Raw genomic sequence first — 26,128 nt, forward strand, 5'->3', positions numbered from 1 at the left:
TGAAATGGGATTTGGTCTTCAAGACTACTTTGCTGGTTCCACAAGTGCTTTGCTATTTCATCTTGGGTCATGACAAAGCACTGTTCCCTGTAGTTAAAGGTCTGTTGGCCACACAGGTTAACAAGGTCAGGAAACAGGAAGTGCTACCTTTTCCGCTGCTCCAGCTCCCAGTCCAGACGCGCAAGGGTTTGCTGGTGAGGGTCTCCCATGGTGACTTCAGCCTTGCTAATATCTGGAGGAGCCTCTTTATAAAATTCCTCCAAACTGACCAGATCAATTTCTTCATGCTTTGACCTATAGGCAAAAACTAGATGTCAAACTGCTGCTCTCAGGAACCCAAACTGTAGTCCACTTAGCCCTGGATTACAACTACTCAGGAACCTGGAATCCAGTCTCCTCAGCAAATGCTCACTAGTGGCCATTTCACTATGAAGGGAGGTAGCTGGAGATGTGCCACAGGATTCTGATCTATGCTGTCCAATGTTTTATCCCTGAAATAACTAAAGACCTAGAAGGGATGCTCATCACATTTATAGATGTCTCCAAGCTGAGCAGAATCACTAACAGCTGTCAGAGTCAGATAAAAACTCTACAGCATAGGCCTGGACTGTCAAGCTGAAACCGAAATACGTCATTTAACAGAAATAAACATAAAGGTCTGCACTTCAGTTCAAAACCTTATCTTCTTGCCTAAATGAGAACTAGAGACAAAGAGGCAGTGAGAAGTCCATCAGAGAAATATAGAGCACAAAACAGCAAACAGTTCAGCGTGCTGGTTTTCACCAAATTGATCTCTGATGCAGATTCATAAAAACAACGCTACGGAGAGAAAAAAAGGACAGCGACAAGACAAGGTCTCTGGAATCCTTTTATATGGGAGACTTGATAAGTATCTGCAGAGGTTTTGAGAGTAACCGGGAATCCTTTTTGGAGGATTTGAGTTTCTTAATAAGAAATCTCATCAAAATTTTGGAAGGAAACTTACTAGATCTTAAAGGGGGAAAAAATCCCAAGTTGTATGGAACTCATCAAAGCTCTTAGTGCGGATTAATGTTAGCAAATGTCAAAATTGACCTGAAGGATATTCATACAACCCCTTCTGTGGCAAGCACTTTGGGGTGGCTGACCCCCACTTCATTTCCCAATCACCTTTTCTGTTTAGTACCTCTAAAATAGTGGCTTCAAAAAGTAAAAGTGCACATTTCCAGCTTCCCTAGTAGATTTGAGATGGGGAATGACACAGTTCTGGTCAATGAGATGTATATAGAAGTTTTTTTTTCCCCTCTTCCTTTTATTCCTCCTTCCTGCTGGGATGCAGATGTGAGGCCTGAAGACACAACAGCCACTGGGGACTATAGGGTGAAAGCCATGAGGATAAAAAGCCAAAACATTAATGGTGACAAAGTCGATGAGGGAAATATCTCTAGAACACTGCATCACAGAGCAGACACACCAACTTTGGACCGCCAGCATCTGGAAACCTTTTATTTGAGAAAAATAATTGTCTAAATGTCTAAGCCACTTTGGGAACAATGAGGATTTCTGTTCCTTGCAGCCAAAGGGATTCCTAACCAACAAGGAGCTTTAACTTACTCTCTGACATTAAAGTGATCTCTCTTTTCCCAGAACAGAGCTGTTAATTGGGGTTAATTAAGAAGAAACTTTCTGTTTACTGTAAATGAAAATGTACCTTCCTTCTATTTCTCTTTATTTTCTTGTGGGTTGGCTTGGCAGTGCTGAAACGATTTCCTTTCTACAAGAAACTCAAAACAGTAAGGATCCTATAACCACTTACGATAAAATCAAATCCCAACCTTAAAGGCTGGTAAGGGAGGGAGACTCCTCATGTGTTGGCAGAGATGGGAGGAAGGAAGATTCCTCAAGGACGAGGACCATCTTGTGTGTGGGGTGGGTATGGATCAGATTTCAGAGTCCAACCCATCATCTCCCTCTGAGTAGAGACTCCCCCTCATTAAGAGATTTTATGGATCCAGTTTTAAATTCACTAAGAGTGCAGATGGACTTTCTTAAACAAGTCTGTAAGAATTAACAAAAAAACAATCTTTAACTACATAAGTAAAGGATGGAGAAATTCCAATATGGCAGAATCAGATGTGAAAATAATCTGGGATATGTTGAGTAAAATACACACACACAAAAAGACAAATATGGTATGATATCACTGATATCTAGAATATTCAAATTCTTAGACTACAAATTTACAAGATTAAAGCAGATTACAAATGACCAGGGGCTGGGGGTGGGAGTGGGGAATGGGGAGTTAATGCATAATGGGTGCAGAGTTTCTATTTCAGGTGATGGAAAAGCTGCGGTAATGGATGGTGGTGATGGTAGCACAACACTGTGAATGCAATTAATACCACCAAATTGTGTAAGTGAAAGTAGCTAAAATGGAAAATTTTGTTGTACATATGTCACAATAAAATTTAAAAAAAAAATCATTTCTATAATTCCAAAATAAAACGTTTAAAGAAACAAAAAGATCTGGAGGCTTTCATTGTTGCACATATAGCAACATATGTGTAAAAGAGAGAAGAAATCCAATATTCTTGGCCCCATTAACGAAGTAGAGCGCTCAGGTCGTGACGAGTAATGGTACGCATTAATAGCAGCTACCATGTACTAAGCACCCACCGTCTGCTGTCCTCCCCTCATTTACTTTCCATAATAATTCTGTGAGGTGGGGATTTCCATCTCCATTTTTCAAATGACACAGAGACTTCCAGAGGTAAGCACAGTTTGTCCAAGGTCATACAGCTGTTGAATGGCAGAGCTGAGGTTGGAACCCACACTGTCAATTTCCAGGGCCCAACCTCCTTCAATGCAGTCACCTGTCTTCCCACAGAGTCCCACTGAATTCTGGATTTTTCTCCTTCCATCTTAAGTAACGGGTATGGGTCGGGGTATCACTTTTTTTTTTTTTTAACAGCTTTTGCATTTTGAAATCATTTTGGACTTACAACAAGTTGCAAAAATAGTACAGAGAATTTCTGTATATCTTTCTTCCAGCTTCTCCCAATGATACTATCTTATCCAACCACAGTACACTGTCAAAACCAGGAAACTGACATAGGCAGAATACTATTAATTCAGGTATAGACCTTATTCAGATTTCACCTCTATTAATATTTATCTATTATGTGATGAACTTGTGGAACAAATAAAATGCTTCTCAAAAATCAGCATTATCACTATTAAAAAGAGGTTAATGTGGTCCCCCTCATCTCAAATTTGTTTCAAAATAAAACCTGCCTCCTTTCAGTTTGCACAAATAGGTCTGACCAAGCAAGAACACTGTCGATTCTCTTTCCCTGTCTATTCCCTCCTCCTCCTCATCCCTCCAGTCTCAGCTGTTTCGCCTCATCTTAAGAAGGATATTGACAAACTGTAGATTGTTCACCAAAGGCAGTTATGCAATGAGAAGTTCAGGTTGCAATGAATAAAATACATTTGCAGAAATGAATTGCTGAGACTTGAGAGAGGAAAACTGGACCACAAGGTTAAAAGGATGAGACTAGAAGTCAGTTGTTCACATACATGCTCAGGAATCAAATTTGTACATTAAGGCCCTTGCTGGGGAAAGAAAGTGCTTTTTACCAGGTGCAGAGCTCAAAACTGAAAGGGGTCAGACAGGCTTCTGAGGTTCTTTGTGCAGCCTAAAACTACTGCTTCTGATTCTCTGCTCAAAGTAATTCTTCTTCCAGATCCTGCAGTCTTCTAAGCTCATCAGGTTTTTTTTTTTTTTTTTTAAGAGGTCAGAACACACTGAGCCAGGTAGCAAAAAACAGTTACCAACAGACCATCTTTGCCAAAGCCCTTTCCTCCCAAACTCACTTAAACTCCAAGCATTTGGTGATCTCCTTCTGCAGGTGCATCACCTCGTATAAAAGGTTCTGTAGCTGCAGGTGATAGGCATCAACTTTCTGCTTAGCCTGAAAGGAAGAAAAGGTCAGAGGTGAGCAGGGAAGGTCAGGGGTGAGTGGAGCAGAGTGGCAGCAGACTCAGAGAAGAGGTAAAAGGAATTAAGAAGGGAACAGGGAACAGGAAGGAGAAGGAGAGTAAAACCTCTCAACTCCTACCTCGTGGGTCTGATCTCTTCCTTTCTTCAACCTGATGTGGGCTAATCGGTTAAGCTTCTTTAGAGTCATGAAATGCACACAGCTCTGGATCCTCCGTTCTTCTATCTCAAGTGCCTGCAGGCAAAGAAAACTGGTGAAGAGCTCTGACAACAGGTGCTGGCTCCAGCTTCCTTCAGTCCCTCACTGCTGACCCATCCTAAACTAGGGCCAAAAACAGACATCGGAGGGAACTCAGAACCATGAGAACTGTCAGAGGGAAATGGAAGAATGACTGTATAAGGGAACTGCTTAAAGTTCTCATGCGAAAAAGCAATTTTTGCTTGGAGTGGAGTAACGGGAATTGAAAGTGGAGCAAGTGCAGTCAATGCACAATTAATATCTATCCCTATAGATCCTGTACAGACATCATAACAGTAGCAACATCTTGAGATAAAATCTGACCCCTGTAAATAACATTATACAATAAGTGAAATGAAAATAATAGTATGTCAGTGATATAGCTTGGCTACAATAAGACAGATCAGATGTGATAATTTTTAATCTCAGACAGCATAAAAAGCATAAATAAATGAGAATCTTGGGAAAAAACTGGATTCTTGTTTTGTTTTTTTAATATGTATTTTTAATTGGAGAAATTGTAGAAAAATAAATTTATAGAAAAATCATGCATAAAATACAGAGCTCCCTTTACAATCTACTACTGACACCTTGTATTAGCATGATACATTTGTCGCTGTTGATGAAAGATTTTTATAACTGTACTATAAACTATAGTCCATGGTTTACTTTACATTTCACTATGTTGTACAGTCCTATGGATTTTGTTTTTAATTTTTATTCTAGTAACACATAGGCAGACTAAAATTTCCCCCTTCTAACCACCTTCATTTATGTTTTGGTGCTGTTAACTACGTTCACAATGGTGTGCTATATCGTCACCATCCATTAGCAAAACTTCTCTATCATCCCAAACAGAGACTCTGTACAATTTAAGCATTAACTCCCCATTCCCTATCCCCACCCTGGCCCCTGGTAACCTATATTCTAGTTTCTGACTCTATGAATTTGCTTATTCTAATTATTTCCTATCAGTGAGATCATATAACATTTGTCCTGTATCTGCTTATTTCACTCAACATGATGTCTTCAAGGCTTTGTTTTGCTTTTTAACTTATCCATCTAGTTATTAGCTAAACTGTTTTAGTTTCTCTGCCCTTGAAGCCTTATTTATTCATTTGATGTTAATAACAATTTCATTTCTGGTTTCCATTGTTACATATCCATCCTTACAACAGCAAGGAAATTTACATGTACCATCATTTCTCAATATCTAGCAAAATGCCTGATGTACTAAATACTAGTGGGATATATCATCAAATTATAGTTATGGAAAATCTAGGTATCTGAGTATACTAGAGTTCTATGTATTGTTTTTATATTATTTTTGCAACTTCCTTTAAGTTTGATGTTATTTCAAAATAAAGCAGTTTTAAAATTAGTTATGAAAAAATTAATTATCATATACTCATTACTGTAATTGGTGACTGGGTGGTGATAAGAAGTTCAATAAATTAAGTTAGTAGGCAGGTCTCTGGAACCCCCAGGCTCCAACCACTTGATCATTGTAAGTAGAGATGACCAGGATTAGGAAGGGTCCTGGTGGGTGGACAAACTTTTCGAGCCAGGAAGGCCTCAGTTCTGGCACGCAGACCCACCAGGCTCGTGGCTGTGCAGTCCCACTCCTTACCACGTCCTTGCCTCCCCTGCTCTTCAGGTCCTGAATCTCAGCCATGAGCCTCTGCAGCTCCTGGCATGTATATTTGTACAGCTCGTAGTCTCTGCCAGGGTCCCTCAGGTCCACCTCAGCCTCCTCGCTGTAGTATTTACCTTCCTGTGGAGGAAAGGGTAATCACAGAAACCCACTGATAGGTGGGACGTAAAAGCTTCCCATTGGAACCAAGGACACTTGGCTGACACCTCTTGTTACATAAGAACAGTAATAATGAAGCCCCAGATCAGGAATCCAAAGGATCTGGTTCTCAAATCAAATGTTCTTCTTTTCAAAGTGGACACATTTTCCTCACTTTCTAATTACAAAAGTAATGCATGCTTGATGTCAAAAATTCAGAACATACAGACACGTACAGAAAAGTAAATTAAAAATTGCCTGTAATCTCACTGCTCAACCTGAAAGAACTCAGTTGTTAATAATAATAATGTAAGGTAAATGCAAATTTTATTTTTAAGCACTTTGGCCTCATACTGTCTATGCTGTGTAGTGCAACTTCCCATCCAATAAATACAGCTCTCCATCACAATGGCTGCATAGACAGTCCGCTATAAGGATGAACCAGAATTCATTTAACCAAATTCTGACAGGTGTTTAGGTAGTAAAGTCAAGTTTTAGAAGAGATTGAAATATCACAACTGGTCTCCCAGCCTTTGGAGCAAACAGAATACATGATATTTAAGACAGCACCAAAATCAACATCCCTAAAAGAAAAAGGTTCTTCATTCAAGCTTAATTTCTTAAATTTGAGGAAAGCACCACTTTTTAAGTTTAAGCTGTATATTTCCCCGTTCTAGTTAAAACAACAACAACAAACCAACCAACTAAATCATAAATTGCTTTACAGACTGAAGGACAGAAAACAGACAAAAGGTAGAGAAGAACCTGTCAACCACGTGACCTTTTAGGCTAAAAAAAAGATTATATAGGGATGTAGTTTTGGTGTCTCAGGAGTAGAACCACGTAGGCCACCTCTCTGGAGCTCCAGTGGTGTGCTCTGGCTAGGGAAATTGAAGATACACACTGTACTGAACAGGTATAATCATGTCTAATATAGGCTTGTTAGTTCTTAGCATGCCACAATTAAAGCTGGTATGGATTCTCCGGGTTTTATAGAACCAAGGGAATTCCAGTCACCTGGTCAAGCAGAGGCCACTGGGAGGTTGTCACCCAGTAGGTGCAACCCTGGGCTCCCATAAATTCACAGGTGGAGGGCTGGCCACAAGCTGCACTCAGCAGCTTGGCAACCCTGGTTGATCTCACCTGCTCAGCCTCAGATCGATTGCGCTTCCCCTCCACTGGGGCTCCTTCGCTTCGGATCACTTTGGGCTTCCGTTTTTTGCTCGATTCTGAAGACATGGTTGTTCAGTGAGGTAGGTGGAAACAGCAGAGAATTCCTAAGAGGAGAAAGCTTTTGAGATTTTCTGCAGTTAGAATACTGATGTCTAACTAGCAGTTCTGCCACTTATAGACTTGATAACTCAAAGCCACTTAAACCTCCTGAAGTCCTAAAGCTCAGTTTATTCATCTGTAAAAAGGAAAATCAATCCTTCAGCTCATCCAAAATGAACTCATCTTCTCCACTTCCACCTCCTGTAAAGGCATCACCACAACTCTGCCTGTCCAAATTATTCTCAGAATCATCTTCCTGTGCTCCCTTTTGTCTCCACACCCACACCCCTCTCACACGCTCCACTGAAGCATCCCTCATGCAGGTGTTCATGCAGGAATTGCAAGTGCCATGCATCTTCTCCATCTCAACACCCTAGTTCAAATCCACCAGAGTGTTCCTATACCAGACAAGTCCTAAAACCCAGAGGCAACAGCCTCTTAAAGATCAACTATCAGATGTGGCCCCCTTCCCCATACTGTTGACACCCCCTTTTAATATGAACAAGTTAGGGTGCTCACTGCCTAGAAACCTCTGAAGATGGAGAAAGAGATTAAGTGAGATGAAGGGGTAGCAACAAACAAGGTAAGATTGACAAAGGTCTATGAATACTGAAACTTTATCTAATTATATATATATATTTTTCGATGCCGGGGTGTTGCAAGGGCTGGAAGGTGGTAAATGACATGGTGGAACTGTAGCCTATAGCATTCCTTGGGATTTGCTCTATAGCTGCTTGATAAATTGTGCCTTGAAGGTCTTCACCTTTCTATATATACCTTGTATTGCATAATAAGGAAAACTGAAATTGTGGAACTGAAACCCTTAACAATTTTTGAAATTACCTATATGAATGCTTGTTGAGCTGTACATTGTGAGAAGACACCTTTCTGTGCATATATTGTATTTTACAATAACAGAAATGGCTGAAGTTGTGTGACCCATGACATTCTTTGAGATTTGCTCTCTAACTACTGTGAAATCGTATGTTGAAAGTTATCACTGTTATGTATATATGTTAAAGTTCACAAAAAAAGAGAAAAACAAACACCCTAGATCAGGCCCTCTACATTTCTCCGCAAGACCACTGTAACAGCCTCCAGTCTTACCCAACCACTGCTATCTAAACTCCCTTTAAAAGGACCAATCTAATACCTCACCTCTGTTTCAAAACCTTTGCTGGCCCTTCACAATGCACCAAATGAAGTCCACATTCCCAGGCATGGCATAAAGACACTTCATGGTCTGTCTCCAACTCACCTCCCCAGCCACATCTTTTTCATTCCTACTCCTATTCCTCTCCCCACCATCCTCCCCAACCTCTATTCCTGGCTGCAACATGTACCACTCCTGGTTCCCAAAACACTCCATGTTATTTCCCCTATTTGCACTCACCTTTTTTCCTCTCTCTTTCAAAAAAAGCAATGCTCACCTGCTCTGGGAAGCCTCTCAGGTCTCCCCAAGGCACTCCCTCCTTTAGACACTTTGCCTGCCCTCCCCACCTAGATTGTGAGCCCTGTCCTCTCCTCCATGAGCCTGTCGATGTGTTCCATAGAAGTCGACTGAAATTAGCATCCAAACTTCTCCACCTGGAAGCATATAAGCCCATTTGCAATCCTATTGACTGATAACCATGTGCTAAGCTTTGATCTTAGCACTTTCTGGCTATGTTCTCATTTGAGCCTCACCACAAACCCTCTGAAATAAGAACTAGTATTATCCCCATTTTACAGATGAGAAAACTGAAACTCAGAAAGATGTATGTCTTGCTCAAGGTCACATGGCTAGTAAATGATAAGGCTTGGGTTCATCAATGCCACATCAGTGTTCCTGACAACCACATGATTGTGTCTTTCAGTCCATCAACTCCCTGTCTGACCCTAAAAATTAAAAAAATGAAACCTTACATTTAATGGGGCTCACAAAGCACCCTCACTTCTGCCACCTCTCCTGGTCGCCACCAGGGCCCCGAGGCAGACAGCACTGTCCCCTTGCCCCAATCCATTTATCAACCAATACTTATTGAAGAAGCCAACTGTACATCATGAAAGAATCAGAGAACCCTGAGCTGGAGTGTCTACTCTATTATTTTCTGGATATCAGTCCCAGGACAATCACTTCCCTTTCTCTGGGACTGTTTCCTTAGGAATCAACTGAGACTAACAATCCCTACCTCAGAGAATGTTTGCTGGCATTAACACAGCAGTGCTGAAGATGATCTGGGACTGGGGATGAGATTTTAGATGGTGCATGAGTGATCTTAAAAAATGATGACTACCCAAGGAGAAAGTTACCCCCTTTACAATCCTTTCTTGAAACTTCTGATTGTTTTCAAGGAGAGCAGCTCAGTTCCCTGGTTTGTCTTTAACATTTACTAACGTTAACACTCCTTTGTAAAAACTGCTCCCTCTCGGAGCCTTAAATAGACAATGAAATCTGGCCAGAATTTATTAATAGTGACCTGCTATCATTATATTACATATATTAATTTCTCTCATTCTTTCCTACATTTGACAAGTGAAAGAAGTTTTCCGTTTACGGTAGTGACTTAAATACTACCTTAAGTCACTTCCTTTTAAAGCAAACTTAAGTTTAAAAAGTGACTTAGTTAAAACTCTAGGCAGCAGTCGTACAGACGGTTTGATCTGCAAAACCCACAAAGGTAGGATCCAAAAGGCTAAAGCGTTGGAAACCTGACTTTCACAAGACAAGTTAAGAGTGCCGGCACACATAAGCGCTCAATAAATGTGAACGGCTTCCAGCATCACCATCTTCATCTCGATCGTCAACATGGGCATCACAAGGCTACAACGCGGGCCCTGGGGATGCAGCAGCGAACACCCTCCAGATAAGGAAACTGCACGCGGCGCACAAACAGCCGCGAACCCCGGGGAGTGAGGGCAGAGATCCACGTCAGACCCCAAACCCAGAGCGCCCTTTGAGTTGTCCGAGCCTCGGTCCTGCGGCGCACTATCCCGTGCCCCGCCCTTCACCCGGCACCGCTACCTCAAGATCCGACCCGGTCCCCTCCTCACCCCACAGCGTCGCGGACCTATTCCGGCGAACTAGCCACTTCCGGCGGCGCACCATAGAGAAGCCGAAGGAAGGAGCGGCGGGCTAGACGCGAGGCGCGGAGGCCGGAAGTAAGGCGGAAGTGAGGCCCGGAGGGGGGGGGGCCGCACCTGGGCAGTTGCGGGAGGTGTTAGCAAGTCAACACCCGAACGCTTCCCTGCAAGACCAGGAAACGGAGGCTCTGCGTGCGGACTCTTATGTGCTCCCTTTACCCCCCCCCCACAGTTCCTGAAGCAGTCAGTACCCAGCAACTAGTGGGCTCTCTACAAGTGCCTGTTGATCGAATGTTGTCACACGCTGAAAATCACACAAAAAGGTGGTAGTGCCAAGATTTGGACCCCAAAACCTGGTTTCCTAACCACTGTCACATTCAGTGCCCCAAGCCACTAGGCTCTCCAACACCTCAACATCCCACACCAGAAAGGGCAGGGAGTCAGGGATGGCATGAATCCTATTTTACACGTTTTTTTCCTCAAGTGCATCACAAGTTTCCCCATTTTAGACCCGATTTGCCCAGGACAGAATCATAATTCCAATGCAGTATTTGACGTCTTTTGAATATTTCCTCATTCTGATGTGCATTATACAGATAGAGTCCAAGATTTTTGGTGTAAATCCTGCTCATCTGGGGCTAGGAACATTTGTGTCCTGATCCCTAGTTATACAGGGCCAGTTTCTTCTTCTGCCCCCTCTGGCTCAAGAACACAAAACCCTCCTGGGGACAAATCAGCCAGGAAGGAATGGGAAGCTGGCTGGCTTTGTCCCGCCTCAGGCACCTGCCAAAGTTCCTTTCAGATGAAGAAAAAACACCAAGGTTTATAGTAAATATTTAATTGGTTCCACCAGAAACTCTAGCACAAGTTTTCCTTGAAGGGAGGCAGAATCAAGCTATCCAGGGGTTCGTAAGGTGAACCCCATACCAAGTGGTCCAATAGAATGAGAATATGAAGGGAGGGAGAAGGAATTCGAGTGGGGGAAATACAGGTCTTGCCTTGTCCCTTTGCCTGCACAGAAAGGTTGGAACTACACACTCAAGTTCTCAAACCTATTACTTAGGGAAAAATGAATGAGCCTCTCCTCATTCATCTTCTATTAGCAATCCCTCCCTAAGTGGTCTTCTGATACCTGTTTTAGTGTTCCAATTCTGGACTCCAAATTTTATGGTGCAAACCAAAGTTCTGAATTCTATGTTCTGCTTTCTGGGGTCCCTGTTCCATGGCTATCTCCCAAATCCTACGGGCCCCCATCTCTTCTCCCAGCCTTCCTGGGTGGCAAGTCTTGACCTCCTCCTGACCTTGACTATTTGAGAGCGTTGTGCGGTTCCAGGCTTGTCCACAGGAAGAAGGACTTGGCTCAGACTGTCCAGCAAATGGGTGGTCCAGTGGAAACCAGGGAATTCCTGAATGACTGGCCTGGTCCTGAACACCTTCCTTCCCATCCCACCTCTAACCACCGGACACACTATTTTTTGTGCCGCTAAAGCTAAACTGAGGATTCCCATGCTGATGACCAGGGGCTGGGAGCCTTAAGGTGAAGAATCCTAGAGGAAGGTATGGGAAGACATGAAAGGCTCCTGCTCCTCCCTCAGTAGCACTAGAAACTGCTTCTAGCAGGAGGGGAAGGAGGAGGGTGGAGATGGAGGGCAGGGTCTGTGCAGAGCTGCCAGTCCACAGATCCAACAACTTTCAGTTCACTCTCGCCTGAGCTGAGCACCAGCCCCAAAGCTCCCCAGATCTGAGCAGGACTGGAAGCTCCTCTGTCCAAGGCTGTCCTGAGGGAGAAGGGGACAGAGATGGAGGCTGTGGCAGCATCACTGAAGAGGCGAGATCTTCAGGGGGATCATGATCCGAGACTCCATGTGCCGCACCAGGGGGACTGCAGAGAGAGAGGCAAAGGTCTTGGAGGGGGCTAAGGTTAGCCAAGTGCCCCTGCAACTGACCTCTGGAGGGGGAGGAGGCCCATGATGGGGCAGAGATGAAAGCCCCAAGGTTCTCCTGGAAGAATCCATGGAGAGGGCCAGGTCTCCCAAATTGTGAAACAAGAGGGACTTGGGTGGTAATGAGATGAACATTTTTACATTTTTAGTAATTATATACTTATTTTTCTGTGCATATAAAAAAATAACTAGCAGAGTAAAATGTGATTTTGCAGATACTATTGCTTGGGGCAAAGCTAGATGAAGAACAAAGTAGGGGGATTTAAATAAAAATACCAAGAAAATATTTGTAGTGGTGGCAGTATGTTGATAGGGCAAAAGCTGTTAGTGTCTGTGAGTGTCCTTGAGTGGCTGAAGTTTGAAAAAACACAGATTTAATCCAAGTGACTCATTTTCAGATGGAGAGGCTGCAGCCCAGAGGCTCAGGAATAGCCTAGGGTCACCCAGGAAGTCAGACCCCTCCCCCTTGGTTGGAGCTTCTCAAACTTTAATGTGTAGACAAATCACCCGCCGTTCTTGTGAAAGTGAAGATTCTGATTCAATAGATCTGGGGAGCCTGAGGTGCCACATTTCTAACGAGTCCCCCAGGGGATGTGCTACTGTCAGTTGGGGACCACACTTTAAGCAACAAGGCTCCCGCTCCAGCAAACACATTTTCCCCAACACCGGTTGGTAATTCTGTGAACTCAACTGTAAGCTAAGGGCAGAGGCAGGCTCTTGTTCATTTTTGGGCCCCCATTCACCCACCCACCTGCAGCCCTAGCACACAGTGAGGGTTCAATCAACACCTACTGTCTCCAGGGAGTCCTCAGGGGTCCCCACCAAAGTGGCCACACCTGGAGCTGAAAATGACAGGTCCCATTTGCTGCATGCTTCCTGTGCCTGACCCTGGGTCATGAATCAGCTCATGGAATACTCCCTACAGCCCTCTGAGAGAGACACTATCACCATCACCATCTTACAGATGAGGAAATAGCCTCAGTGAGGTGAAGATCTGTACCCGAGGTCACAGTGGGAGCTCAGATACTCCACGTCTCCGAGGTAGAGACTGCCTGGCTGCCTTACTGTCCACCAGCACACTCATCTACAACGGCCTGTATCACATATGCCCCCAGGATAGAAACTCACCAGCCCATTGGCTTTAAAGTGAGCTCCCCATCACTGGAGGTAATCAAGCCAGGTTTGACTTTCTTGCACAGGAGATTCCATCCTCCTGGCAGATGACCTCCAAGAGCCCCCACTGACCCCTAGAAGCAGCCCTCACCTGTGTAGTAGACATTTTCATCCCAGCCCCTCTTCCTCCAGGCAGCGTTTCGAGTCTCCTCCCGAGACTGCAGGTCTTTATAAGCTGTAGGGAAGGCAAGTGCTCATTCCTTGGGCACAAAGGATTTGGTCCCATACTCAGCCTTGAGGTCCTCCTCCCAGTGCCCCAAACCCTGCCACCATCTCCCCTCACCTGGGCATGTGTTCCTAGCCAAAGGAATCATTAGAACATAAATCAGGTCATGTTGCTGCTGCTTAAAACACTGCAGCAGCCTCATGTTGCATTTAGAATAAATCCCAACTCCTCCCCACGACCTACCAGGCCCAGAATGATCTGGCCCCTGCCCCTCTCTCCTATTCCATCCCCATCCACTCTTCCCCTCTCTGTCCATATCAGCCTTCCTTCCACTCCTCAAAACCCTGAAGGCCTTTCCCCACTGCAGGGCCTTTGCATCTGCTGTTCCTCCACTCAGAATGCCCTTCCCCAGCAATTCATGGTGGGCTCCTGCTTGTCTCCTTTAGCTCTAACCTTCCTCCCTCAGACAGGCTTTCTTGGTCTTGCCAAGTAGTTAGGGATCGAATCAAGCCCCCCCACAAAGACATATTCAAGTCTTAACCCCTGTCCTGTGGATTTGAATCCATCTGTAGATAGGATCTTTGAAGATGTTATTAGTGAAGGTGAAAAGAAACTGAATCAGGGTGGGCCTTCATCCAATAGGACTGGAGTATCCTTGTAGCAGAGGACACTGGACACAGAAGACAGACTGGGAGGAAGGCAGCCATGGGATGGAGGAAGAGGCTGAGTTATGGATTGCCAGCTAGTCACTGCTGGAAAACTATACACTTCACAGAAAGCATAGTCCCACCAACACCTCGATTTTGGGACTTCTAGCCTCCAAAACTGTGAGATGATGAATCCCTGTTGTTTAAGCCAACCAGACTATGATATTTGTTATAGCAGCCCTGGCAGACTAACACACCAAGCCGACACAGGTCCCCCATGTTTTTCTCCATCACCTCTCCCTGCTTCTTTCCTACAAGGCAGTTATAATAATCTACAATTATTTTGTTAGTTTATGTCTGAGGTCAGCTCCATGGGGGCACCTATGTATCTCTACTGTCCACAAAAGAGTGTCCAGGGAAGAACAGAGACTCGCAGGGGGCTCCCAGAGCGCCCCTAGCCTACCCCAGAGATGGTGCACCACGTAGAGCTCTCCAATCTGTGAGAAGAAGCCGCCCACTGCCTCCTGGTTCTCCTGCCGGTACTTGATGGCCCGAGCCCTGGGGATGGCAGAAGGTGTCTGGCAGAGGCCAGGGCTTTGGGGGACACCTGGGAATCTGGCTGGTGCAAAGGGCCCCCTGATGTTTACCCGGATTGACACCTCATAGGAGGGGCCTGGGTAGGGCCCCTGGCTCTCAGAGATGATTCTGGAAAAAGCTGCAGCTGCTGGCTGGGTGTTCCACCAGGGGAGGCCTCACGAGCCTCCGGGAGAGCCTCACCTCCTGGTTGGACATCCTTCTCCAGGATCTAAGAGTGTCAAAGAATGCTAGGTTCCCCGCAAGATGGCCCTGGGAAAGGTGGCCCACAAGGGCCCATGGTGGGGCAGGGTGAGCAAGGTCCCCCCCTTCCAACCCCAGTGCTCGTGCTGTCACTTACCAGTTGTTACCCCACTCGATCATGGTTCCTGGCTGAAAGAGAACCAAAGGAGAGGATGGGAATGGGCCCCCACCTTGGATTCCCACCATCACAGCTGGTGGAGATGGGAAAACATCAAGAATCCCCAGCCCCAGGGGCTGCTTGGCCTCATTCAGGGGCCCTGACTTGTACTTGGGTGTAGATGTGTGCACACATGCATACACACCTGTTATGAGCTTGCAGGGGGCAAGGGCCAGAATCCCAAGTCTAGGGCTAGGGCACAAGGTCACCTTGGGGCACCCACAAAGCAGCACTGCAGCAGGGAAGGTGGGAGGCCAGTGGGGATCTATCAGGAGGGAGGCACCTTGAGCTTGTATGTCCTCAGCTCATAGATGTTGGGGCCCTCTCGGGGCAGTGGCTCATTCCAGAAGCTGAACTCAAGGAGCAGCTGGTTTCTTCTGGATAGCAGCATTTGACTCCGCTCTTCCCGGAACTCCAGGTACTCCTGTGGGATGGTGTTATGGGCACGGTAGCCAGGAAGGACCTCCCCACCCCAGCAGCATGCGCCATAGGATGGCAGAGAAAGCTCCTAGCTCAGAGCTGGGCTGGAACCCACATTCAGAGAGGTTTGCTACATGGTGGCTTCGCCAGACATACCTTATTGTTTTTGAGCTTGTTCATGCAATCCATGAGGGCTGGGTAGCCACCAGAGAATCGCCATAGGTGCACTGTTGGGGGGTAGAAGGTGCAAGTTAGGGGGTCACTAGGACCCCACCCCACTTACCACAAAGTGTTAACCCTTTCCTGGTTCCCTGGTGCACGAGGGCTCTCTGAGTTCTCTTTGCCCTGGTGGAGGTGACCCCAGGCTCAAGTCCAGTAGACCAGGGTTCAAGCTCCAACTCTGCTAGGAAGTCTTTGACTTCTCTAGGCATCAACATCTTCATCTTGAAAATGGGGATAAAGGTCCTACCCCACTTCCCTTAAACAGCAAGTAAGAGGATCCAGGGGTCCTTGTTCCCCAGGAGCAGCACTGAGCATCAGCTAAACCCCAGGCCGGCAAGGAGCAGGCTGGATAGAAGGAGAGGTAGGGCTGATGGGCTAATATGGAACACTCCGAGACAGTGAATTAAAGAGAGAGAAACCAAGGAACAGAACAGCATTTCCAGTCTGCTGCCACGTATCAAAAGGGTGCAGGGACATATGAAATGGTCTCTTGATGAAGACCCAAGAGATGTGATGACAGATGCCACTGGGGCAGAGACCTGAGGGCTTGGGGCCTGTGGGTGGGAGGGGGGCTTGCTTTTCACTGACAACTCTTTGTACTGTTTGACTTTGTTTTGTCATAGTCTTCCAGTAATAAAGAGGCCTTGTTAATTGTGGAGAAGACAGGAAATGGTTTTGCCATCCTGGGAGCATGGGCGGGCCTGCCGGGGAAGGGGAAGATGGGCAGGCTGGAGCTCGGGCAGCTTGCTGACCAGTAGTTTGGAAGCTCAGACTAGCCTGCCCCTCACCTACCTTTTGACTCCAGCTGTGCCTTGATTTTCCCATCTGCAAAATGGACTGACTCTATGGTTTACAGACAGGCCTCTTTCCCAAGGGAAGTAGCAAAAGTATTATATGGCTAGAAGTCTACCAAAACCAGAAATGCGGACCTGTGGAAGAAGGATTAACCTAATACTGTGGGATCAACAGGTAAAAATTACAGGGAGGGTATCCTAGGCTCTAAAGAGAGAATTTTCTAACAATTATAGTGGTCCCTATAGAGGATGGGTCAGCGATTCTTACAAATTCACTAAAATGTAGATTCCTGGGCCCTACTCCTAAGACATAGCTCAAAGGATCTGCTCCCTAACTGATTCTGCTGCAGATGCCCTAGAGCCTACACTTCATGACGCACAAAATGTAGGATACATTTTAAAAATTCAGGATTCTGGCTGAAGTTGTGGATCTGTGACCCATGACATTCTTTTGAGATTTGCTCTCCAACTACCTGTGAAATCATACACTGAAAATTATCACTGTTATGTATATATGTTAAAGTTCACAATGAAAAAATGGAAAAAAAATTCAGGATTCCATCCCTCAAAGTTAATTTCACTACTAGCAAACTTAAGAGAACCAAGGAATACTCTAGGAGCTCATTAGGTAGTGACTGGGACTGAAGACAGTTTGCTTTTCCCTTATCTCCTTATTGATGTGTTTATGTTTGTTACTGAAACAGAATAAATGATTAAGGGAATCTATCTATCTATCTATTTGCAGGTCACATTATTTTTTTAAAAACCACACACAGTTACCAGGGCTGTCAAAGGATGAAATAGATTGGCTTACAAGGTAGTAAGCTCCCCATTGCCGGGAGTGTTTAAAGAAAGCTTAGAGGACCCTTTGTCAGGGCTGCTCCAGAGGAGGTCCCTGTGCCATGCAGACAGTCTAAATCAGCACTGTCCAAAAGGACTTTCTGCAACAATGGAAATGTTCCATAGCTGTGCTGTCCAAGGCGGTAGATACAAACCATGTGCCTATTGGCGACACTCGAAATGTCACCAGTACAACTGAGGAACTGAATTTTAAACTGTATTTAATTTTAACTAATTTACACTTAAATAGCTACATGTGGTATGTCCAACCCCACACGTAGGGCAGGACAGGGACAGGGCAGATCTAAATGCCAAGGCCCCTTTGAATAGGTGAGATGCTGTGAGTCAACCAAATTCATGGGTGGGTTCTAGTGGCAGGTGCTAACTAAGGTTGGTTGGTTGGGGTGGGATGGGGCAAGCCAGGGGTGTCCCCAGGAAGCTATAACGAATCTGCTCAGACAAGAGCACCATTTATTCCATAAACATTTTCTGGGTCCTGGGGATTCAGTGCTGAGAAAAGACAGGCTTGGGCCCTCCCTCCCAGAACTCACCCACAGTCTACCTGGGGAGACAGAAGTACACAAGCAAGTACGGGCTGTGGGATCAGGACTGTGATGAGGCAAGTACTCAGGCCTGGGGAACGAAGGGAGGCACCTGAGCCAGCCTGGGTGGAGGGGATCAGGGAAGGCCTCCAGGAGGAGGTGGTGTCTATACAGAAGCAAATGATGAGAAGAGGTGTGAACCAGGTGAAGGAGACAAGGGAGAAAGGATGCTTCAGGCAGAGGAAACAGTATGAGCAATAGCCTGCAAACAGAGAGCAGAACTGTTGATCTGAGGAGCTAAACGAAGTTCTAGGAAGGAAGAGCACAGTAGAAGGAGGGAATGGTGAGGTGGGGTGGGGCTGCAGCTGGGCAGCTAAGGCCTCAAGGCCTCATGGGCTTCCTGAGGGCAATGGGGAGCCACAACAGGTGTTTAAGCAGGGGAGTGAGATGATGAGGTTTGCATTTAGAAAGACCCCTCTGGTGGAGAGAGAGGTGTAGGCAGCCCAGGCTGGGTGGTGGCACTGGGGAGGTGGGCATCTCACCTGCCTGGTCCTGTTCCCCGTACCACGTGTTCCAGTTGCCCACGAGCGAGCAGGGGTAGTCCTCATCCAGGTGCAGCTTGGGCAGCACGGCCTCCCTGTGGGAGGGGCAAAAGGAAGGGCAGGGCTCACACCAACCCTCAGGGCCTCTGGGATAAGGGTCCCAGGTCAGGCCTCCAGGGCTGGGCCTCAGTTTCCCCATCTCTAAGATGCAAAGGCTGGACGAGATGAGCAGGCTGGGAAGGGTGAATGGAGAATACTCACGTCAGACTGTTGTAGGCATCCAGACACTCAGGCTTCACATTGTGAACTGCAACAGAGGACAGAGAGCGGTGGGTGAAGCAGGGGACTTGTGTGTCTGCAGGAAGACAGGTTTGGGGTGGGAAAGCCCAGCAGGGCCAGGGCTCCCAGGGCAGCTCGGGATGTCTAAGCAGCCCTGGGAGGGTGGGGTTGGCTGGCTCAGCAGCGACTCACACTGGATCTTGTAGAGGCTGCTGGTCTCCTTCTTGGAAAGCAGGGTTGAGTGGGCATCCTTCCGGGGATCCACCTTGTGGACAAAGAGGGAACGGAACCAGCTGCCTTCATTGTCTTTGGAATAGAAGCTGCAGGATAGAGTTCAGGGGTTGTTCAGGGGCAGGGGTCATTCAGATGGCTCCTTCCTCAGTCCTCCCTTCCCCTGGGTAACCCATATTTCTGGGAACAAGGCCATGGAATCCCATGGCAGCTCCAGAGTGTGAAATGTCATCAGAGCTGGCTGCACCGATCTGGTCATTTCAACAGAGCTCTGAGCTGCCCAGTCTGTCTCTTGGAGCTCTGCAGGGACTCAGGAGGCCAAGAGATGCAGCTCCATCTCTCACCTCTCTCTCCAACCTCCCTGCCTCCACTTCACCCCCTTCCAAGCAGTCCTCCACTTGGGCCACAAAACTGCAACCTCTTGTCAAGAGGATCAACCCGAAACCCATTGCACCTGATGCCCAAAGCCCTTGACAGCCCAACAGATGATGTCAGCCTCTCCCTGCCCCACCATGTACCCCACCCTCCAGGCATGGTCCCCCCTGAACACACCAGGGTCTTTTACTCTGTACTTTCTTTCCAAGTTCAGGTCTCTCTGATGAGGAAGCTATGCTCATACACTTGGCCTGTGCCCCCTTCCAGCCCCTAGAAACAAAGACCCAAAGACAAGAATCTTTGTCCTTGAGGAGGTCACAGTCCACTGGAAGAACAGGAGTCAAAATCCAATTACAGTTGGGGGGTGGGGGAGGGACACCTGGGAGAGCTCAGGTGAGCAAGGCCTTAACTCTGCCTCCAGGGGTCTGAGCAGGTTCTACAGAGAAGGAGGTGATCCAGCCAAGTCTCCAGGGCTTATTTCGCATTTTCCTGACAAAGAAAAGGGGTGAAAGACTTTGTAGGGCAATATTCATTCATTTGGCTAGTATTTTATTGGCAAATATCTGCCCTGCCCTGCTCGCCAGGGTGTTGTGAGATGGAATGAATGAATGACAAGCACATGCCATTCGTTTAGGTAGCAGTTCAGAGCTGGGGACCCATCGCTAGGTCCTGCCATTCCAGAACCACTACCTCCAGCCCCCAGGGGCGGGGATTATTTTGAGGCTGCCAGAGATTGCAAATCCTCTTGCTCAATAGCCTTGGTGCAGTTTGCAGCCAGGTCTGAAGAGCAGGTCTCCTGCTGGGGGGAAGGTTCCCAGCCAGGGAGAATAAATGTCTTGCAAACAAAAGCATTAGTATAGTCCAAAATATGGCACAGCTGTTGGGACTAATGAAACAGAAATCATTTTAAAGCAGCGACACCTTTGTACGAGCATAAAGAAACACGAGAAAGAATTTGTCCTAAACTGTTGCTATTGCTCACCCAGGGAGAGGGGTGACAGAGGTGATCACATCTTTCCTTATTCATTATAGTTTTTTGTAAAGCTAAAAATATTTAAGTGCTTCTGAATTCATAGGCTCTGTTGTGCATATATTTGCTTCATTCATAAAAAGCAAAGAGACAATGATCACCAGGTAGGAAGTGTGCTCTGTGACATTTTTGGACTGGAATAAGGGAGCCTCACTATAAATAACATTCACTGAGGAACTCCTCTGCACCAGGGACCTGGGATCAACTTTTTCAGTGGCTGGATCTCACTGAATCTATGTGATGATCTTATAGTGATGGTATTATTAATTCCATTTCTGAGATGAGAAAACTGAAGCTCAGGGAGTTTTAAGGAACCTGCCCCAGGTCACATAGCAAATCAGGGGCATTACTGAGGCAAGAACCAGCCCAGGACCAGGCATCGTGGGATTGAGAAAATCTTGACCAAAACGGGGAAGTGAAATGAAACAAAGTTTCGGTGGCTGCGAGATTTCAAATGGAGTTGAGAGGTCATTCTGCAGGGTATTCTTATGCACTACATAGATAGCCTTTTTAGGTTTTAGTGTATTGGAATAGCTAGAGGTAAATACCTGAAACTATCAAATTGCAACCCAGTAGCCTTGACTCTTGAAGACGATTGTATAGCTTAGAAGGGATGATAGTGTGATTGTGAAAACCTTGTGGATTGCGCTCCCTTTATCCAGTGTATGGATGGATGAGTAGAAAAATGGGGACAAAAACTAAATGAAAAATAGGGTGGGATGGGGGAATGATTTGGGCATTCTTTTTTATTTTTATTTTTTATTCTTATTCTGATTCTTTCTGCTGTAAGGAAAATGTTCAAAAATAGATTGGGGTGATGAATGCACAACTATATGATGGTACTTGAAACAGCTGATTGTACACAATGGATGACTGTATCATATGTGAATATATCTCAATAAAATTGAATTAAACAAAAAAAGAACCAACCCAGGCCAGGGCTCTTTCCTCTAATGCCAACCCCCATTTCAGGTAGCCTACTGACTCGGGGGGACCAGGCAAACACTGCAAACAACAACAAAGTCATTGCCAGCAGGGATCCGATCTTTGGCTCAAATGCAGAGAGGCTGATTTCTCTGGAGAGGGTGGCAACAGGGAGGAGAGCAGCTCTCACTACTTGCAACCAAGACCTTTGCTCCAGGACTGGGCTTTGAGTAATTTATTAACGTCCAGTAGTGACCAAGATAAACAGCCAAGGGTTAGCCTTGAAAAAAAATTAGGGGCTGGAGTGATTGGGGTGGGGGTCTCAGGAGCACCCATGGGTTCCCACCTCTTTCCACCACTCTCTAAAACTTCTTGTGGATGGGTCTGTTTCCCCATTTGTCAAACGAGCTGGGGGGGGGGGGGGGGCGGAGTGCAATCCATTTCTAAAGATCTCTTCCACGGGCAAAATCCAAGAAGGATCTTGTGATCTTGTCCAAGATTCCAGGGCAGGGTCTGAGTTCAAAGCCAGCATCCTCAAAACCCTACTTTTAAGAGTTCAAATTTCACTTTCCAGTGAAATTGCAATGTCCTCCTACCCTTGAACTCCCCAACCCCTCTGATAATGCTCTCTAATTTATCCACAGCACCTGCCACCTTCCAACATATTACACCATTTTTATGCTTATTATGGGCCATATTTATTGTCTGTCTTCCCACTAGAAGTGGTCCCAGAAAGGGCAGGGATCTAGTCTGTTGTTTCCTGCTGTATCCCTACTGCCTGGCACATGGCATGGGCTCAATCAATGATGAAAATTTGGTGGGGGAGTCAAGGCACAGTCTTGTGAAAATGATAAAAGCTGGAAGGTAAGAAAGAAAAAACAAAGGTAGGCCTGGGCCCAGAGTGTGGACTTAGGGTCCTCTTCCATCCCACCATCAGCAGAAGCAGTGCTTAAGAGCACAGGCTCTGGACAAACCTAGGATCAAATCCTGCCTTGTTCATTACATGCTGCATTCCTCTGGGCAATTCACTTCATCTCTCTGAGCCTCATTTTCCTCAGATGCAAAAAGATGGGCCTTTTAGGAAAAGGGCCTGCGGTGGCAGTGCTAAGACATAGGAGGGGCAATCACTCATCCTCCTAACTTCCTAACTGTTCTCCCAGCTCCTACTCTCCCCCCATTTTTCCTAATCTGCCCATTAATCTTTGCAAAGCAACATTTTTGTGACACCACTCCTCTGCTCAAAAGCCTTCTATGGCTCCTTACTTCTCACAAAACCAAGGCCCAATGCCTCCACTTGGGATTCTAAGTCCTTCCCCGTCTAGCTGCAATCTACTTGGCTAAACTTTCCAGAGTCCCCCACCTTGCAAATTTGGTGACCATAGAGCCAGGATCCACTAGTCCAGTGGTTCTCAGACCCAACAGTATCAGCATCACCTGGGAACTTGTTAGAAATTCTTGGCCCACCCCCACCCCCACCCCCAGACCTACTGCATCAGAAACCTGGGGGTTGTGGTGGGGCAGCAACCTGGAATTTTAATAAGCCCTGCAGGGGATTCTGATGTATAATCAAGTTTGAGAATCACTCCTGTCCCCATTTCTTCTTCTTTTTTTCTCCCCCCATGTGATCTCAGTAAGTCATCACAGAAATGCCAAAGATTCTGGTATCTAGACTATATTAGGAATGCCTCTTAGGCCCAAAAAGACACAATACAGCTCTGTTCCCACTTTCCTGAAAACATGGATGTTGTCCTGAAAATGTGGATGCTGGACCTATGGGAAGGGTCTGCCTCAGCCTAACTGGCTCAACCCCTTCCCCTAAAAACACCTCTCACATTTCCCCCTCAACCATTTCATCAGCCTCATATATGTCATGTTCCTCCAGCCACACCAGAAGCCACTAGCTAATGTCCTTCCATGCCCCAGGTTGCCTAGCATAGTGTTTTTGGCATGAGAGTTGCACAATAAATATTTGTCCCAGAGGAGAACTTTTCCATCTCTCTTTAGGAAAAGTTACAGTAGATGACACATTTGCATTGCCATAGTGACCGACAGTCTGATGCCTCCCCACATGGAATGCTCCAGAATGTTATAGATTTATGTGCTGGGATGCTCAGCTCTAGTACATTGAGACTTGTAACTTGACTCAACTGGCTTCAGAAAGGGGCCATGTTTCTGATTATTATGCCAGAAGTGTGTCTCCAGCTAGGGGAACTAAAGTTCTTCTAACTTGACTCAGCTGACTTCAGAAAGGAGCCATGTTTCTGCTTATTATGCCCTAAGTGTGCCTCTAGCTAGGGAAACTAAAGTTCTGCCAACAACAGGATGACTGAGGCAGGAAGCAGTTTATTGAGCACTTACTATGTGCTAAAAGCTAATCCTCAAAAGACATTACTGAGAAAAATGAGGCTCAGAGATGTTTCATGCCTTATTCAAGGATGGCTAATCCATGGCCAAGAGGATTCCAACCCAGGGCTGTCTGCTTCCAAAGCCCACACTCTGTCCCCATCCCAACAGCCTCACTGCCCCCAAAACTCAGAGGCCAGAGGGCTACTGCTAGCCACCACCCCCCCCCCCCGCCCCGGTAACTTCAGAGAGATGGGGCAGGTTGGGAGTCAGCAGGAGGGGACGTTTCCAGGTATCCTATATGGGACCAAGGAGTAAGTAACTGTGAAGCAGTCCTTGAGGGACTTGATAATTGTTAGTCCAAGTGCCATCACAGCAATCCCACGAAGAAGACCAAGTGGGTATCACCATCCCGATTTTACAGAGAAGGAAACCGAGGCTCAAAGTTCTGTGACCAATCCAGGCTTACAGAGCAAGGCCTGAGAAGCTACAGGCTGCCTCCAGGTTCCACATTCCTTCTGTGGGGTCTCGATATTTGTCACACAAATGGTTCTACCACTAATGGATTCTGTAACCCTGGGGAAGTGAGGTTCCCCTCCCAAGCTGTGGTTTCTTCATCAGTAAAACAAGGGGCTCAAAAGAGATGCCCGCCCACCAAGACTCTTTCAGCCCTGATGCTGTAAGGAAATCAAGCAGAAATTTCTTTTCCTAGGCTTGGGCAAGGGGCAACATTTGTTATGTTAAATGCCTCACACACACACACAGCCACTTTAGTCAACAACCTTATGAGCTACATCCTATTTTATCATCCCCATTTTACAGATGAGGCTCAAAGAGGCCAAATGACTTTCCAAGGTCATCCCTCTAAGAAAGGCTGAGTGGGACAGGCAAACTCCAGACTCTCTCCACGATGACAGCTCTGTCCCCAATTATCGGGCAGTCAGGTAAGGGGGCACATGGCCATCTCCTCTTTCCTGACTGCCCAAAAGACCCACTGCACACAGATCTAACAGATCAAGGTAAGGTCTAAGAAAACTCTGGAATTTCATTCCTGGGTGGGTGGGCAAGAAGGACCCCTGCTTTTCCTTTCCTCAGGTGGGGAAACAGGTGTCCTCACTTCTTTGGCAGATGTTCTTTGAGCATAAACAGTCCTGAGCCCTGGGCAAGGGGCTGGGGAAACAGAGAAGTGAGCTGACATCTGTCTAGTGAGGGAGACAGGCAAGCACAAGGCTCTAAGAGGACTGGGTGGGGGAGGTACAGGGCACTGGAGACAAGAAGGGAGGGGTACAGAGCAGAGCCAAACAAAGGCCCCCGCTGCACACATGGCCTAGCAGGTCTCCCTCTCCCGCGGGACTGCACAGTCCTGGTGCAAAAAGAGCTCAACGCGTCAGACCAGACCCAGTCCCAGAACCCAGTGCTACCCCTGGACAGCAGTCAGAGTGACCTTGGACTTCTCCCATCCCCTCTCAGGCCTCACTTGCCCCTTCTTGCTCAGGGTGGGGGAGCAGAGTGCTTGTGCAGTACTGGTTCTTGGGGATTCCCACATTGCTCCCCTGCTCTTATCTCTTCTCTCCAGGAGACCCTTTCCAGAGAAGAGCTGACCCTCCTAGAAGCCCCCAATGGGTGCTACCTCACTGTGGCAGCAAAGGCCTGGGGAGAGGGCTTCTCCCTCACTAAGAGCCACTGCTTCTGCCCCCTGCCCCTTCCTATTCTCCAGGTCCAGGGTCTGCCCCTCCCACCCTCCCCATCTTTCATTCTCCGCCCAGATCTTCGTGCCTTGTAGGACAAAGACCCTGCCCGTCCCTTTCCCACCTCCCCCCTTTGCCCAGACCCAGGACTTGCCTGGGCCTCTAACCCCCAGATTTCCAGCCGAGGAGCGCCTGCCCCACCCCACCCCCAGGCCTGGACCCCGGTCCCCGCTCCCGCACCCCCTGCACCCCCTACACCCCCGCCCGGCCCGGCTCTCACCGCGCCGTAGCCGCAGCGTTCCCGGCGCGGGGTCCCGGGCCCTGCAGCAGCCGCCGCGCCGCCGCAGACACAGCGCACAGCCGCGGAGCCATGTTGGGGAGCGCAGGTTGGAGTGCACAGGTTGCAGGAAGGCCCAGCCCCCGAGCCCCGCGGCGGAGGCGGGGCGTCCCGGAGCCTGGTCCCGCCCACCGGCCCGCCTCCCTCCGCAACCCGGCGGGTGGGCGGGACTCCTCTACATCCCCCAACGCCAACGACGCTGGGCGGAAGTCGGGGTTCTCGCGCGCTGAGCCTTTCCGTCGGTGCCACTGACTAGCTCTGTGACCTTGAGGAGCCCTTAGCCCACTCTCGGCC

At 47.1% G+C, this 26,128-nt stretch overlaps 2 protein-coding genes across 2 annotated transcripts in view; both read right to left on the reverse strand.

Moving 5' to 3' along the window:
* The window catches only part of THOC5 (THO complex 5), a 37,384-nt gene extending 27,034 nt beyond the window's left edge, over positions 1–10,350 (reverse strand). Inside the window, exons 1-6 of the mRNA XM_037817222.1 lie at positions 10,315–10,350; positions 7,153–7,286; positions 5,848–5,991; positions 4,101–4,214; positions 3,856–3,953; positions 148–294 (exon numbers count right to left, since the gene is read on the reverse strand). Coding sequence (XP_037673150.1) covers positions 148–294; positions 3,856–3,953; positions 4,101–4,214; positions 5,848–5,991; positions 7,153–7,248 — 599 coding nt within the window. The 5' untranslated portion in view covers positions 7,249–7,286; positions 10,315–10,350. The remainder of the gene's footprint in view (positions 1–147; positions 295–3,855; positions 3,954–4,100; positions 4,215–5,847; positions 5,992–7,152; positions 7,287–10,314) is intronic.
* An 816-nt stretch (positions 10,351–11,166) lies between these two features.
* On the reverse strand, positions 11,167–26,022 carry NIPSNAP1 (nipsnap homolog 1). Its single transcript, XM_037817320.1, has 10 exons — positions 25,778–26,022; positions 19,099–19,226; positions 18,889–18,934; positions 18,628–18,722; positions 15,844–15,914; positions 15,551–15,691; positions 15,208–15,239; positions 14,737–14,831; positions 13,552–13,635; positions 11,167–12,226 (listed from the first exon to the last, which is right to left on the reverse strand). Exons 1-10 carry the CDS (start codon positions 25,867–25,869, stop codon positions 12,162–12,164), a joined length of 849 nt encoding a protein of 282 aa, XP_037673248.1. The 5' UTR covers positions 25,870–26,022; the 3' UTR covers positions 11,167–12,161.
* Between the last annotated feature and the right edge of the window lie 106 nt (positions 26,023–26,128).

The sequence above is a fragment of the Choloepus didactylus genome, chromosome 23 (genome assembly GCF_015220235.1).
Source record: "Choloepus didactylus isolate mChoDid1 chromosome 23, mChoDid1.pri, whole genome shotgun sequence".
Lineage (NCBI taxonomy): Eukaryota > Metazoa > Chordata > Mammalia > Pilosa > Megalonychidae > Choloepus > Choloepus didactylus.